We start from the raw sequence: 15823 nt of genomic DNA, 5'->3' as shown, positions 1-15823 counted from the left end.
TGGATGGAGCGAGAAAACAAGTAGGTATGCTACTGTGTTACTATGTATCAGATAAAGAGTGTGATTGTCGCAATTTACTGTCATGTATGTAGGTAGCAGATTTATTATATGGATGTAGCAAAACTATAACATGGATGAAGCAAAAACAGAAGGTAGTTGTAGCACACTAGACACATGGATGTAGCAAAAAAAGCCTAGTAGGTATGAACTTAAACCACATATGAAGCAAAAACAGAACATGGTTGTCAATGCATGATCATGTTGGCAAAGCAGAAGATCACATCCATTAAAGAACGGGAGAAGTGCTTCATCCAAAGAGATCAAGTTATCATCGGTTTACATACCAAAAAAAGAACACATATGTTTACCGAAGGTATCATTAGGGTACATACAAACGCGCACTACTCTAATACTATCAGAACGCTGCCACCTCAGACATGATTCTAGACCTAACGAAAGAAAACGAGCTTGATCGTCTTGAACCCTCCCGCAAATTAAGCCGCCAACTCTTCATTGAATGCCCGCTCCATTGGGGCATTGTTCATTGGGTGAGTGCAAAGGTTGTGCACCACATCCATGCGGTATCGCGCCACGTCTTCCTGTAAAAATGAATGAAAAAAATTAAGCAAGTATGATACTAATTATTCTTGTGTTGCATGAGTATTGAAAAAAAGGAAAGTAGATTGCAACAAAATGACAAAGAAATTACCTGATTGAACTCTTTCATTGACTTCCCATCAAAGTTCTCCACATATTTGAGCCCGAAAAAGCCACAATCACATCTGTGAGATTAAAAAAAATTCTCCTTCATATTTCCGATGCATAGTTGAAACAAGCAAGAATGTTGAAATGGAACACATGATTGAAGCAAAATTCAAAAAGAAAACTCACAGGTTATCTTGCTTTGGGTAATCCTCTAGGTCAACACGGGCGAAGGATCCAACATCGACATTGAATTGGCTGTACTCTTGTGCGAGGGCTGCAAAGTTTGTGATCTACCACCAAAGAAACACGCACAAAAGTTTGAAAAAAAAAGGATAAGGTGTGTGAAGATGACAACATGGCATTTATGTAGATGAAGCAAAATTCAAACAGAAATTTTAAAAATAGAGAGCATGAGCCTACCAGGTTATTTGCTTGCTTCTTCAAAGGAGATTGTTTTCCTTTTGAATGGATTGAGTCAAATACATTCCACTGCTTGTATAGCAAGTTTGCGCAAACAATTATCCAGTGCTTATCATGAACAATTGTGAAAAAAAGCTGGAAAGCACAAGAGAAAGGCAAAAGGGGTACTCAGACACATGTAACTGATGTGCAAAAAGGCTTCCAACATCAATTAGAGTTGCTACATGTGTTTCAAACAGATGTTGTCAACATCAATAATAATTGCTACATATGTTTCGAAAGAAATGCTACATCATTGGATCATATTTTCAAAGTATTTGTGGTGCGAAACAAAGGTAGGCTCTCTGGAAACTTACGAGGTCATATTTATTCGCCTTGAACTTTGTCACAGCCCTTTCAAGCTCGGGTGTGAGTTTTGCTGGTTGGAAGGTTGTTGGGTCTTGTTTTAGTAGCATCTACTTGAAGGATACAACAAAATGATTAGTGTGTGTTGCAACAAAAAATGTGAAGAAAAAAGGAATGAAGCATTGCTTGTTTCTGCAAAAACTTACCCCCGCGTGGACTGAGAACAACTTTCTTGGTTATAGGCTCATCCGTGCAATGCATCATCTCGTAGTCTTCGGAGCCCTTTGGGAACAACTCACAGGATGGCTCGTCGTCCCAAATGCCAGCTGTCGCACTCCTGGGTGCATCATAGAAGAGTGGGGGGCTGTGAGGTGAGACGTTCCTTTCCATCTCGAAACTCACTCGTTGTTGCTCACGAGTTTCAGCAGCCTCGGTTGCTACTTGTTGCTTCAATCCGGTGACTTCATCCTTGTTAATGCTAGATGTTGTACCTTCAGCTTGAGCTTGAGCACCAATGCCATCATTTGCAGCTTTAGCATCATTCTCTTTTCCGTGACATTCGTCCATGATAGGTGCTTCGAAGGAGAAGTTGGGCTCACTGGTAGCTGTGACGGCGTCTCCAACATCGCGAAGGAGGGCAGCCATCCGGCTGCACTGCAATCCCTTTAAACACTGTCCAAACTTGCCTACAACGTCATCCACCTCCGCTGCAAAAATACCCTTGTGCTTGTCGTAAAGCATTTGAAACTGAGTTGGTACCTACAACAAGCCAATTATTGTACATTTTAGTCACATGTGTGGATGTAAAAAAACACAAATGTGGGTGTGGCACATTAGAGGTATGGATGGAGCGAGAAAACAAGTAGGTATGCTACTGTGTTACTATGTATCAGATAAAGAGTGTGATTGTCGCAATTTACTGTCATGTATGTAGGTAGCAGATTTATTATATGGATGTAGCAAAACTATAACATGGATGAAGCAAAAACAGAAGGTAGTTGTAGCACACTAGACACATGGATGTAGCAAAAAAAGCCTAGTAGGTATGAACTTAAACCACATATGAAGCAAAAACAGAACATGGTTGTCAATGCATGATCATGTTGGCAAAGCAGAAGATCACATCCATTAAAGAACGGGAGAAGTGCTTCATCCAAAGAGATCAAGTTATCATCGGTTTACATACCAAAAAAAGAACACATATGTTTACCGAAGGTATCATTAGGGTACATACAAACGCGCACTACTCTAATACTATCAGAACGCTGCCACCTCAGACATGATTCTAGACCTAACGAAAGAAAACGAGCTTGATCGTCTTGAACCCTCCCGCAAATTAAGCCGCCAACTCTTCATTGAATGCCCGCTCCATTGGGGCATTGTTCATTGGGTGAGTGCAAAGGTTGTGCACCACATCCATGCGGTATCGCGCCACGTCTTCCTGTAAAAATGAATGAAAAAAATTAAGCAAGTATGATACTAATTATTCTTGTGTTGCATGAGTATTGAAAAAAAGGAAAGTAGATTGCAACAAAATGACAAAGAAATTACCTGATTGAACTCTTTCATTGACTTCCCATCAAAGTTCTCCACATATTTGAGCCCGAAAAAGCCACAATCACATCTGTGAGATTAAAAAAAATTCTCCTTCATATTTCCGATGCATAGTTGAAACAAGCAAGAATGTTGAAATGGAACACATGATTGAAGCAAAATTCAAAAAGAAAACTCACAGGTTATCTTGCTTTGGGTAATCCTCTAGGTCAACACGGGCGAAGGATCCAACATCGACATTGAATTGGCTGTACTCTTGTGCGAGGGCTGCAAAGTTTGTGATCTACCACCAAAGAAACACGCACAAAAGTTTGAAAAAAAAGGATAAGGTGTGTGAAGATGACAACATGGCATTTATGTAGATGAAGCAAAATTCAAACAGAAATTTTAAAAATAGAGAGCATGAGCCTACCAGGTTATTTGCTTGCTTCTTCAAAGGAGATTGCTTTCCTTTTGAATGGATTGAGTCAAATACATTCCACTGCTTGTATAGCAAGTTTGCGCAAACAATTATCCAGTGCTTATCATGAACAATTGTGAAAAAAAGCTGGAAAGCACAAGAGAAAGGCAAAAGGGGTACTCAGACACATGTAACTGATGTGCAAAAAGGCTTCCAACATCAATTAGAGTTGCTACATGTGTTTCAAACAGATGTTGTCAACATCAATAATAATTGCTACATATGTTTCGAAAGAAATGCTACATCATTGGATCATATTTTCAAAGTATTTGTGGTGCGAAACAAAGGTAGGCTCTCTGGAAACTTACGAGGTCATATTTATTCGCCTTGAACTTTGTCACAGCCCTTTCAAGCTCGGGTGTGAGTTTTGCTGGATGGAAGGTTGTTGGGTCTTGTTTTAGTAGCATCTACTTGAAGGATACAACAAAATGGTTAGTGTGTGTTGCAACAAAAAATGTGAAGAAAAAAGGAATGAAGCATTGCTTGTTTCTGCAAAAACTTACCCCCGCGTGGACTGAGAACATGTATTTCTTCCGATTCGTACCACTTGCTGCACGGGATGTCATGTTGTTCATCTCGATACATAGGGACATAACCTCATCATTCATATCCCCACGAGGCTTGAAGCATACCAGGAATTTCTTGTATCCAATGTAAAATCCACCCATCTTGATGAAAGGTGTCCTGTTACCATAGATGCAACCAAATGAATCATTTGTTTCGAGCAGAAAAAAAAATAAAAAACAGAAAGCAACAAGAGATAGGGCTTAGGTAGCTCACACTTGTTCATTGGCATGTGATCTCCTCAATGGTTTCCCATGCTTTACATACTTCTCATACATGGCTGCAGCTGCATCAACCTTTTGCTTCTTTGCCTTGGTATTTTTTACCGCTGGAACTTTGGCCATCCTCTTCTTCCTAGTGTTCTTGTCATGTGTGCTAGGGCCACTGCTTGCCTCAACAAAATGCTCTTCTGTAGCGACCATATTAGGAGCTGCAGCAAGCAACAAAAAATGGATGAGTTTTGCAAGGGATTGTACAAAAGAGAATTTGATGCAATCACACATATGTAGCGAAAAAAATGACATGGAGAAAAACAAAAAGAAATGATGCAGGAGGAAGGCAGCATACTTGGGCTGTCATCATCGTCTGAAACAGGGAACACGGGGATGTTTTCAAATATGGGGCTGACTGTGCTTTTCTTGGTTATAGGCTCATCCGTGCAATGCATCATCTCGTAGTCTTCGGAGCCCTTTGGGAACAACTCACAGGATGGCTCGTCGTCCCAAATGCCAGCTGTCGCACTCCTGGGTGCATCATAGAAGAGTGGGGGGCTGTGAGGTGAGACGTTCCCTTCCATCTCGAAACTCACTCGTTGTTGCTCACGAGTTTCAGCAGCCTCGGTTGCTACTTGTTGCTTCAATCCGGTGACTTCATCCTTGTTAATGCTAGGTGTTGTACCTTCAGCTTGAGCTTGAGCACCAATGCCATCATTTGCAGCTTTAGCATCATTCTCTTTTCCGCGACATTCGTCCATGATAGGTGCTTCAAAGGAGAAGTTGGGCTCACTGGTAGCTGTGACGGCGTCTCCAACATCGCGAAGGAGGGCAGCCATCCGGCTGCACTGCAATCCCTTTAAACACTGTCCAAACTTGCCTACAACATCATCCACTTCCGCTGCAAAAATACCCTTGTGCTTGTCGTAAAGCATTTGAAACTGAGTTGGTACCTACAACAAGCCAATTATTGTACATTTTAGTCACATGTGTGGATGTAAAAAACACAAATGTGGGTGTGGCACATTAGAGGTATGGATGGAGCGAGAAAACAAGTAGGTATGCTACTGTGTTACTATGTATCAGATAAAGAGTGTGATTGTAGCAATTTACTGTCATGTATGTAGGTAGCAGATTTATTATATGGATGTAGCAAAACTATAACATGGATGAAGCAAAAACAAAAGGTAGTTGTAGCACACTAGACACATGGATGTAGCAAAAAAAGCCTAGTAGGTATGAACTTAAACCACATATGAAGCAAAAACAGAACATGGTTGTAGCACATCAAAATGAAGGATGCAGCAAAATAAATATACACTTGCAACTTGATATAACAAAAATAATGTGAAGCCTAAACAGGAAATGAAAATGTACCCTTAGATCTTGCATGCTAGGGAATGATTGCTGCAGCCACTCGTTCAGCGATGATGATAGGTGTGGTTCAGCATCAACATTTTGTTGAGCCTCGTTTGATTGAGAGTTCTTTGCTTGATTTTCAGCACCTTGAACTTGGCTTCCTTGGCCACTAATTCCTTGGCCACTAGGTGCTTCAGCACCACCTCCCTGCCCACTAGCTGCTTCAGCACCAACTTCATGTCCCACAAGTTGTGCTGCATAGGGGGTGTTGCACAAACTCCGGATCTAGGAAAACAAAACATGAGTGGCGGAAAATAAGAAGGCTGCCATAAACTAATTGGAAAAGCAAAGATTGCTACATGCAAATTCAGTGAGCAAAAAACAGGGGGGTGTTAATACTCCATTGACAAAGGAAAATACATAGGCGGGATGTAGCAAAATTACATGGGTGTGTTTCCCGTAGAAAGGTTGGATAAGAGTGAGCTTGTTCTTGTCAACTTTATCCAGCCACTCAAAATCCTTTTGGCAAACAAAACGTATCCTCGGCACGGAATAATCAATAGCATGCTCATTTGGGAGGCCAGCCGGGATATCAACATGATCCATGTATATGATCTGCATGGGATGGAAAAAGGACATTAGCCAACAAAAAAACATAAAAGTCATGAAGGTTTCATGCAGCAAAGGAAAAAAGATGGAGGTATTTCATAATGTTGCATTGCATACCGCTAACATGGGGAGGCATGAAGCAATCTGGAACTCTTTTTCTGCGTTTGCTTGCATCCTCTTCTTCTCTTGAAAGACTCCAACCTCCTCCATCGCTCGTGCCAACAAGTGCTCATCCCAAGCGAACTCATGCACCAAAGACATATCTTCCAAGGAAGCAAGATACTCAAGGTTCACCATATTGCCCGTGCCTGGGCACAAAACTGTTGCCAACGCAAGGAGTGCCCAAGTCCTATTTATCATATCCACGTCCTCCACACTGCAACTAGTGAGCAACTTGACAACATGGGCGATTGGAGCCCTGTTCCCCTCCTTGTAAATGTTGCGAAGATCATGTTCATCAGTCTTCTTTAGAAGCTTCACGGGTCTATCACCGGATGGCACGTTGAAAATCCTTTTCACCATAAGCTTGTTGAAGATGATAGATTTGTTCTTGTGTTTGAACTCAGAGAGTACGTGATTCGTGTTCATCGCAACAAACTCAATGAGCTCATGGGGCACCTTGAAAGACCGGATGTCCAACAAGTCTCCAAACGGTCCCTCCCTTATGATTCTCTGTTTTTCCGGTGATATTTGCTTCCCAATCTGAGCCAGCCTTTTTGAGTTAAACCTTGACTTAAAGCCACATAGATTGCCTTTCTTCTTAATCTTCTTCTTAGCCTTCTTACTCCCCTCATTCTCACCAGAGTTACCTGCAACATCTACAAAAAAGGAAAAAACACAAGTCAATAAAACCATAAAACCATACCATCAGAAGCTAGGAAGAAACATACATGAACACCTAAAAAAATCTGACAAACGTATGAATTCAGGAATGTTAGGTTGCGCAGCAGAACGAGTAGTGTAGTGCATATCAGACCAAAGCACAAAATAAGACCAAAGTTATAGGGAGAACAAATAAGACCAGACAAAATAATGTACTTATATTTCTAGTGTTCTACTACAGAATGTTGTAGACTGAACAACATTAGTCAGCTCTTTCATGTAGATTGTGCCATTGACATTTTGCCTGCTCTTGCCTTATCGAATCCCAAATCCAACTTCCCACAAAAAAGGTACATAATGCCAGCACGTGTATTTCCGTAACCAAACACCGGCTAATGATTAAGAAAACGAGTAAGGACCATTATCTGCCAAGCTTGATTCAAACTATATTCTCTCCCCAATCTACATTCAGACTGCTGCACTAAATTCACCAAACTTGTACAATTCGATTATACTGAAGTGTAGCTTCCCCTTTTTGCAATGTTTGAAATCTCAAAAATGTCACCATTGCAACAGAGAATCAGCGACGGGAATAATTTTGGACAGAAAGAACTTAATCATGCAACCCCGCTGGTTCTTATTACTAGCAATTCAAACTCTTCTGTCAATGAAAAATTAACCAGGGATATACTAGTGCAGTGGCACGGGGATTTTTCTTCTGGCCAACCACTGGGTAGGGCCTAAGCAAAACATCTAAGAACTTTTTGGCCAGGGGTTGGTTCAGATTTTTTATTGTTTCCACAAGTCTGTTTCCAGAGTCATACCCAAATCCACCAATCTAAATGAATCTTTTAGTAGTTGCTCGTATGACTGAAACAAGAATTTGCAATACTACACTGTGGACAAGCAAAAGCTACGACAGTTCTACGCCGGCACTAGATCAGATCGGCAACCATGATTCACCGCCGCGCCAACTCCCTCTGCCCGCGGGAACCCCACCCCGGCCCCTGCCTCTGTCCGCGCGAACGCCACCCCGACTCCTCCCTGGACCCGCGGGAACGCCACCCCGCCGCCTCCCTCGACCGTGGAAACGCCATCCTCGTCCGCGCCGGTGCCGGCGGCGGCCCGCGGCTAGCGACGCTCTAACCCTAAATCCAACGGGGGAGGGGGGAGAAACAACGAAAATGGAAAGCATTTGGGCTCGAGTTACCATCGGGGGGAGCCATAGATGGCCGGAGAATGGAGATCCGCCCTGGGCCGCCGCCGCCGCCGACGCCGTCGCCCTGCGCGAACAAGCACGTCGCCCGCGGTCGCCCTGCTCGAAACGAAGGATAGATCGGATGCAGCAAAAATGACTTTGGAAGGGATAACTACGAGCGCGTTAAGAAAAAAAACGGTAACACGTGGCGCAACGGTGTCCTTGGATCAAAAAGAGATCGTACGCACGGGGCGCGACCGGCGACACGGTTCGGCCGGCGCCCCGGCCACAAACACTTCCCTTAATGTATGCGCGTGTATATAAGCGCTTGCGTGTTAAAAAAAAGGTGCTCAGGAAACAGCAGTACAACACACATAAAATGCCCGGCCACGCTACGACACTGCTACTAACTCCGTATACGTTATATTGGGCCCAAACGAGAATAACCTGGAAAACAACCAAATAATCCAAGCCGACTCCAACTACCATCGGCGTGCGTATCCGTTTCCAAAACCAAACCCGATTCCAGATCGAGATCCTACAGGCTTACATCTGCTAATCTCCTGGTTGGCATCGATGGCGGCCACCCATCACCCTAGCCAGCGCCGGTGAAAGCACAATGCACTCTCCGACCATGTCCGACGCCTTCTTAAGCGCCGCCGAGACCGCGCTCGCCGCCTTCCGCGGTCGCCGCAGCGGCCCACTAAACCCCGGAACACGCTTCAAGAGGCTCACGTTCAGGCTAGACCAGGATACCTACCGCCGCGCCAAACCCTACTGGATACCCAAGGACGACGACTTCAACGACGACCAGGAGCCCGACGGCGACAGGGTGGACGGCCTCGCCCTCGCCCACCCTGCCGCCTCCCAACTGGAAGTGCTCCACCTCGTGTGCCAGAGTTACGGATACGAGCACCGCCCGCGGCTCGAGTCCCTGCCATGCGCCGCCACGCTCCGGCTGCTGGAGCTCACCCACTGCAAGCTCGACCCGCCGTCGGCGTGGCCGGCACGGTCCGCGGTCCTGGCCCTCCCGCGCCTGACCACTCTGCAACTGCGCGGATGCGTCGTCTCCGAGGGGTACCTCCAGGTCGTGCTTCACGCCGCTCCGGCACTCACGAATCTCGTGTTGGTGAACATCAGACGCAGGACGACGGAGAAGGCCGATCCCGACGACAGTTTCGGGCGGCCCTTCCGTCTCCGGTGCCCGACGCTCACCGCTTTGGAGCTCGACACCAGCCGCCTCAACTACAGCGACTCCGGCGAGGAGCTCAAGGCTCTGGCCAACAGCGGCATCGAGCTCGACATGCCGAGCCTACGCTCTTTCTGCTACCGGGAATCCTGCATCAAGCTCTCCCTCACATCGCCCGCACCAGGACTCGCGCGGGTCGAACTCGATGTCTCCCACTATGGCCAAGGGCGCAAACACCCGTCACGCATGCTCACAAGCTTCTCCACCACGAGGGCCCTGAAGCTGCGCCTGGGCAGCATTGAGGACATTGTCGCCGGCGAGGAGGAAGAAGGCGGCCCCATCCTGCCCACGTTCCCAAACCTAGAGCTCCTTGAAGTACAAGGAAGCTACCGGTACAAGAACCACGACACGGCGGCATTGGCAATGGCGAGGCTGCTCGGCTCATGCCCGGTGATGTCCGAGCTTTGTCTTAGGCTGACGCACTACAAGGCGTGGGAGAAGGATCCGGCTGGGGCTTCCTTCGCCGCAACCGTGGATCGATTTAATCAACTCGCTGCCTCCATGGCTTCCGTCTCCGTGCAAGGTGGCGACAGCATTGAAGATACCCGCCACATCTCAGAGCTCCCCGCCTTGAGCGGCTGCACTCTCAGCTGCTTGCGGAAGGTGACGTTGAAGTTCAACTCGCCAAAGGAGCTCAACTGCTTGGAGGTCCAGCTTGCCAAGTTCCTCGTGGAGAACGCCATGGCTCTCGAGGAGATGCACGTCGACCACGGGAAGCAGTTCTGGGCAGACCACCTCTGCAACAACGTTGCAAGATGGAGAGCGGATTCGTTCCGGAGGAAGAACCTCCCGGACACAGGAGTCTTTCGGGTCAAAAGTCACAGTTAGGTAGGTTACTGTGTACCAAATTGTGCCTAAGAAACAAAGCGGATTCACTAAGCTCGAGCTCATATGAGCTCAGATAAACAATGGGATTCAAAAAAAATGAAAAATAATAATCAAAACATTTGAATTTTTTTTAGCAAATACTATTGATCAATTTTTTGATTGCTTGCAAAATTTCATTATGAACTCACATTCACGGAGGATGTGGCAAAACAAATGATGCTCCAAAAAAGTTAATTTCAAAAGCATTTTCGAGTGATTTTTTTTCATTTGCCACGGTTTTCACGAATGTCATTCCATTATGAACTGCTTTTAAATACCAAATGATACTCGACTTGAGGTATATGATTCAATGCTAGGAAGGGTAAATAACCAATCTTCCCTTCTATCATCTCCTTCATCCTCTCTGTGCTCCACGCTTTTCCACTCCCATACCTATGATAATAATCCAATCAAAATATCTTAGAACGTCAGCATTACGAAAAGTCAAAATCCGACAATAGCTCAAACCATGACCTTACCATTTAGCACGACGGGTCATCTAGTCACCATAAACCGTAAAAAGAAATCAACAATTACAATATTTTCTACAGATGCAGGGCCGACCTTTGGCTCAATTTCAACAGCTTAAGTAGGTATATAAAGACATGGTCGATCGTCATCACTCCTAGACACAAAAAACGTACTATTGGACATGATAATATGTCGGGTCTCCATCTATCTGATAACAGAGGTTTCAACCACGAGCCACAAGATATCATTTATATTTATCAGATACAAAACAACTTATGAGCACAAACACAGCTGCACTGTACAAGAGCTGAGCTGATAGCATACAAGATCAACAAAGATTTTACAAAAAAGGAAACACAGCAGTCAATTCCAGTAAAGTGCATGCTCTTCAGGTCAGATTTCGAAGAGAAATTGTCCACAGAAGATCTGCATCTGACTGCACAGTTACTTTATCTGAATCCACGATGCTGGATGTGCTTATCATGCTCCCAAATCTCATCTCTGCATCACCTGGGAGCAGAAAAGGTTTGCACAAAATTAGCCCATGATAGGAGTAGCACGGTCTTCACAACTGAAAATGGAATAAAAAAACACATTGCTTTCTTCTATACGACTCGCATGCCTTTGCACCGAAACTTCAAAAACAAATACTAACGGTTTCGTGTGCACTGAAATGTATATAATTATGGCAAAAAAGGGTTTCACTTGCAGTCGCGCTATATTCATTTTTGATCAAAAGGATCTACCTGTCCTCTACTTTAATTTGACACGGTTCCTGTGCTTTAGGTCCAGCCATTAATTTTTCTGGCAGTTGCTTCAATGATTTCATTGGCTAATAATCTTAGAGGGTGCTTGGATACGCTTTAGTCCCATGACTAAAAGTAGTGGGACTAAAACTTGCTAGCCTCACCCATGCTTGGATCCAAATACTAAAGCGACTAAAATCAGTTAATGAGCATTTATTATTCTCCAAACTCTCCAATCTAGAACTCGCATGTGTTAAAGGAGAGAAGTTAAATGAGGAGAGAGATGACTAATCCCCATTTTAGTAGGGGTACCTCTGACTAAAAAAATTTAGTTTCAAGACTAGTTTTAGCCCCTTTTTATTCAGGGATGTTTGGAACTTTAGCCTCTTAAAGAGACTATTTTTAGTCAGACTAAAATAAGTCTCTTGGATCCAAGCACCCTCTTAAGCAACGGCGGAGCTTAGTGCATGGCTGGGGGGGGGGGGGGGGCTGTGGCCCCCCCAAGGATTTGCACATGCAGGCATAAATTTTTCAGAAAGAGATTAGATGATGAATATTTATGTGTTTGGCCCCCCCACTAGCTCATATATATTCTACTTAGCCCCCCCCCCAATGAACTTCGTCAAGCTCCGCCACTGCTCTTAAGCATCAGAGAAGGGTCACATCTGGAACAGCGCAATACAACAACACGGGCCACAGTCATCAAACATAGTAGATTGAAAGGCAAGACCAAAAGAAAAACATAGTAACACATAGTTCAAAACTCGCATGCTTATAGCATCAACTGTACATTAACTAGGGACATACTAGGTGGAAGATGTGGTTGACACCATTACAACCTTTGTCTGGGGACACTATCTCACACTTCGCATTCCCCAGAACAAGATTGTGCACAAAGTTGGTACACTCTTCAATAAATGTAGCTCCCCATTAGTACGCACAGCTACAGCATCTCTAGTGATGCAGGGCGGCATCCCACATAAGCCCACATAAGTGAGAATTAGTTCAAACTGAAGTAAATTCTGCTAACAAAACTCTACAACCAAGCTGGTTTGTTTTGACTATGGCACGCTTAAGCATCTCACACCTGCCAAACACCGGCTGCAAGGCTAGACCTGATTACACTTTTGTTGCTCAAATGGACACAGTACAGCCTAGCCTAGCCCATCAATGACATGGTTCATCCAGCCAGACAACCTACATTACATATGACTAAACATGGGCAGCCTACATTACATATGACTAAACACCGGCTGCAAGGCTAGACCTGATTACACTTTTGTTGCTCAAATGGACACAGTACAGCCTAGCCTAGCCCATCAATGGCATGGTTCATCCAGCCAGACAACCTACATTACATATGACTAAACATGGGCAGCCCGCCTCAGAAGCCTGGTGTCCGGGCTGGGCTCTGGCCTCATTTCCCCACCAGAAGCCCAGCCCAAAAGCCCAAAAAAAGTCCAGAATGCATATTTTGTGATTTTGGGGAAATATATGTATATTACTACATTTTTATTCCGAAAATGATTTATTTAACATTTTTAAATAAAGAAAAAGAAAGTTTTTCAGGTTTCAGGCCAGGCAAGGCTTGGCATTTTCTGGTCGGGCTTCTGTAAGCCCGGCCCGGCCTGGGGAATGCCGAGACCTCAATATGACTAAGTGCACATAGTCAAACTCTCAAATTGCAAGACAACTGGTCACAAACGAGCAGAAGAAGTGTTTTTTTTTGCGTTCAAACCTGAGAGCTTTTATTCAACGAACGAGCTCCTGGCATCATCAGCCAAAAGGCTGGTGAGCAGGAAAGAGGGTCTCGAGTCAGTCCAACTCTCGGTGACCACCAGTGTACATGCATGTCTCGCACAAAGGTGGGCCGGTACATTGGCTGCTTGCATTACATGTTGAATAACAAAAGAAGAAAAAGTAGCAGCTAGCTCTCCAATTTCGACAAGTAAAGGTGCCACCACAGAGAGGTTGTTGTGGCGAGTGTTCCAGAGATTAACAATCTCCAAGCAATCCATTTTCATTATCACATGTGAGAAACCCCGTAGATTTGCAAAAATAACTCCATCTCTAAGAGCGAGCGTCTCACCGATAAAAGGATCCGTGACCCCAATATGAGGTTTACTCCAAGCACCCAACAAGGTTGTGTTAGAACGTGCTACACCACCCACACCCACCTTGTCGGAATCCATACTCAAAGCTGCATCCGTGTTGATCTTAACCACCCCTGAATCCGGCGGTCTCCAACCATGACCTGGTAGCACTGCAGCATGAGAATGCGGGATATCCAGCAATGCCAAGTCCTCCCGAATCCGCCTCACCGAAGTGAAAGGCTCCAGCTGGTCATCATCATGAGTCACTCGATTTCTCGAGTGCCAGATTGCCCACATAACAAAGATCATTTGGACCCTTTCAGTGCCCGTGAATTGATCATCACATATGATATCACGAGACCATGTATCAGGGTTCAGCCGCGGCCGTCGAACGCCAAAGAGACCGTGAGCCTGCTCCCAGAAAAGTTTGGCATGAGTGCAATGCACTAAGGCGTGCATGAGATCCTCATCCATTGCATGGCAGACATTGCATCTGCTTATAGGTTTGATATGACGATACCGAAGCGTGCACTCATCTGGAAGAATGCGACGAATAACCCGCCACCAGAATACACGTACCTTCGGCAAAACCTTGAGCTTCCAAAGCGACTTCCACATCCGTTCATCGGTCTGTGAGGAGTTTGTAACCGCCCCTTCCTCTTGAGCTAGCCGCTCTTTCCGAGTCACGAGAGCACGGTACGCAGATTTTACGGAGTAGTTGCCGCTTCTTTCAAAAACCCAAGCTCGAAAATCATCACCCCCACCGCGGCGCAAGGGGATATTCAATATGGCGTCGGCGTCCGGTCGAATGAAAACATTGTAGATCAATTCCCGGCGCCACGTCCCGTTGTCATGGTCGATGAGCTCACCGACGATGGCAAGAGTCGTCCCTCCCGGCATCACCGTAGGGGACAGAGATGAAAGGCCCGGGATCCACTTATCTTCCCAAATCGAGATAGTGCTGTCGTCCCCCACCCTCTTAATGAGACCAACATGGAGAGCTTCCCTTCCGGCGATGATCGCTCGCCAAATAGTAGACGATGTGTGTGGTACTGAAGCCTCCATAAAATCATAATCCGGAAAATAACGCCCCTTCATCACTTGGGCACATAAAGAGTTAGGATTAGTAATAAATCTCCATCCATGCTTACCAAGTAGTGCCAGGTTGAATAACTCAAGATCGCGAAAACCCATTCCTCCCTGACACTTCGGTGATGCAAGTTTCTCCCATGATAGCCAATGCATAGATCGTCGATCAAGAGATCCACTCCACCAGAATTTGGCCATACTAGCGGTGAGACCTTTGCATACCTTCTGCGTTAGACGAAAACAACTCATACTGAAGGTTGGAATGGCCTGGATCACTGATTTAATAAGAGTTTCCCTCCCAGCACAAGCTAGTAGCCGCTCTGCCCATCCATTCATTTTGCTCCTGGATCTGTCCCCAATATGGTCAAAAGTCTCGCTAGTGATTCTCCCGATCGTTGTGGGTAAGCCCAAATATCTGTCACTAAATGCCTCCATATGAACACCAAGAACCAGTTTGACTGCTTGCCGTCTTGCATGCGGTGAATTGGGCGAGAAAAAGATGGCACTTTTGTCACGATTGACTGCCTGGCCCGAGCAAGAAGCATAAATCAACAAAATCGCATTGAGTCGGTCCGCACTCTCCTGAGTTGCACTGATGAAGATGAGACTATCATCCGCAAAGAGTAAATGACTCACCCACGGTGCTCGAAAGGATACACGGATGCCCCTGTCAATATGAATGCCCCCATAGAATTTGAGCAGAGACGTAAATCCTTCGGCACAGAGTAAGAAAAGAAATGGCGACATAGGACAGCCCTGCCGCAGCTCCCTAGACGGGGTGAAAAATGGCAGCAACTCCCCATTCACCCTCACAGGTCTCATCTGGAACAGCGCAATACAACAACACGGGCCACAGTCACCAAACATAGTAGATTGAAAGGCAAGACCAAAAGAAAAACATAGTAACACATAGTTCAAAACTCGCATGCTTATAGCATCAACTGTACACTAACTAGGGACATACTAGGTGGAAGATGTGGTTGACACCATTACAATCTTTGTCTGAGGACACTATCTCACACTTCGCATTCCCCAGAACAAGATTGTGCACAAAGTTGGT

General features: G+C 45.3%; 2 protein-coding genes across 2 annotated transcripts; both read right to left on the bottom strand.

The window, feature by feature from the left end:
- Positions 1–395: 395 nt before the first annotated feature.
- Positions 396–2115, bottom strand: LOC123039031 (putative ubiquitin-like-specific protease 1B). Its single transcript, XM_044462352.1, has 6 exons — positions 1873–2115; positions 1482–1580; positions 1126–1260; positions 892–995; positions 710–782; positions 396–599 (listed from the first exon to the last, which is right to left on the bottom strand). The coding sequence occupies exons 1-6, from the start codon at positions 2113–2115 to the stop codon at positions 495–497; spliced, it is 759 nt and encodes a 252-aa protein (XP_044318287.1). The 3' UTR covers positions 396–494.
- A 592-nt stretch (positions 2116–2707) lies between these two features.
- LOC123039030 (uncharacterized) lies at positions 2708–8375 on the bottom strand. Its single transcript, XM_044462351.1, has 10 exons — positions 8261–8375; positions 6346–7046; positions 6064–6234; positions 5766–5873; positions 4616–5213; positions 4265–4478; positions 3988–4168; positions 3204–3307; positions 3022–3094; positions 2708–2911 (listed from the first exon to the last, which is right to left on the bottom strand). The coding sequence occupies exons 1-10, from the start codon at positions 8274–8276 to the stop codon at positions 2807–2809; spliced, it is 2271 nt and encodes a 756-aa protein (XP_044318286.1). The 5' UTR covers positions 8277–8375; the 3' UTR covers positions 2708–2806.
- Between the last annotated feature and the right edge of the window lie 7448 nt (positions 8376–15823).

Source organism: Triticum aestivum, chromosome 2B (genome assembly GCF_018294505.1).
Source record: "Triticum aestivum cultivar Chinese Spring chromosome 2B, IWGSC CS RefSeq v2.1, whole genome shotgun sequence".
In the NCBI taxonomy this organism is placed as follows: domain Eukaryota; kingdom Viridiplantae; phylum Streptophyta; class Magnoliopsida; order Poales; family Poaceae; genus Triticum; species Triticum aestivum.
Note: the sequence above shows the minus strand (reverse complement) of the source record. Positions and strands in the feature narration are given on the sequence as shown.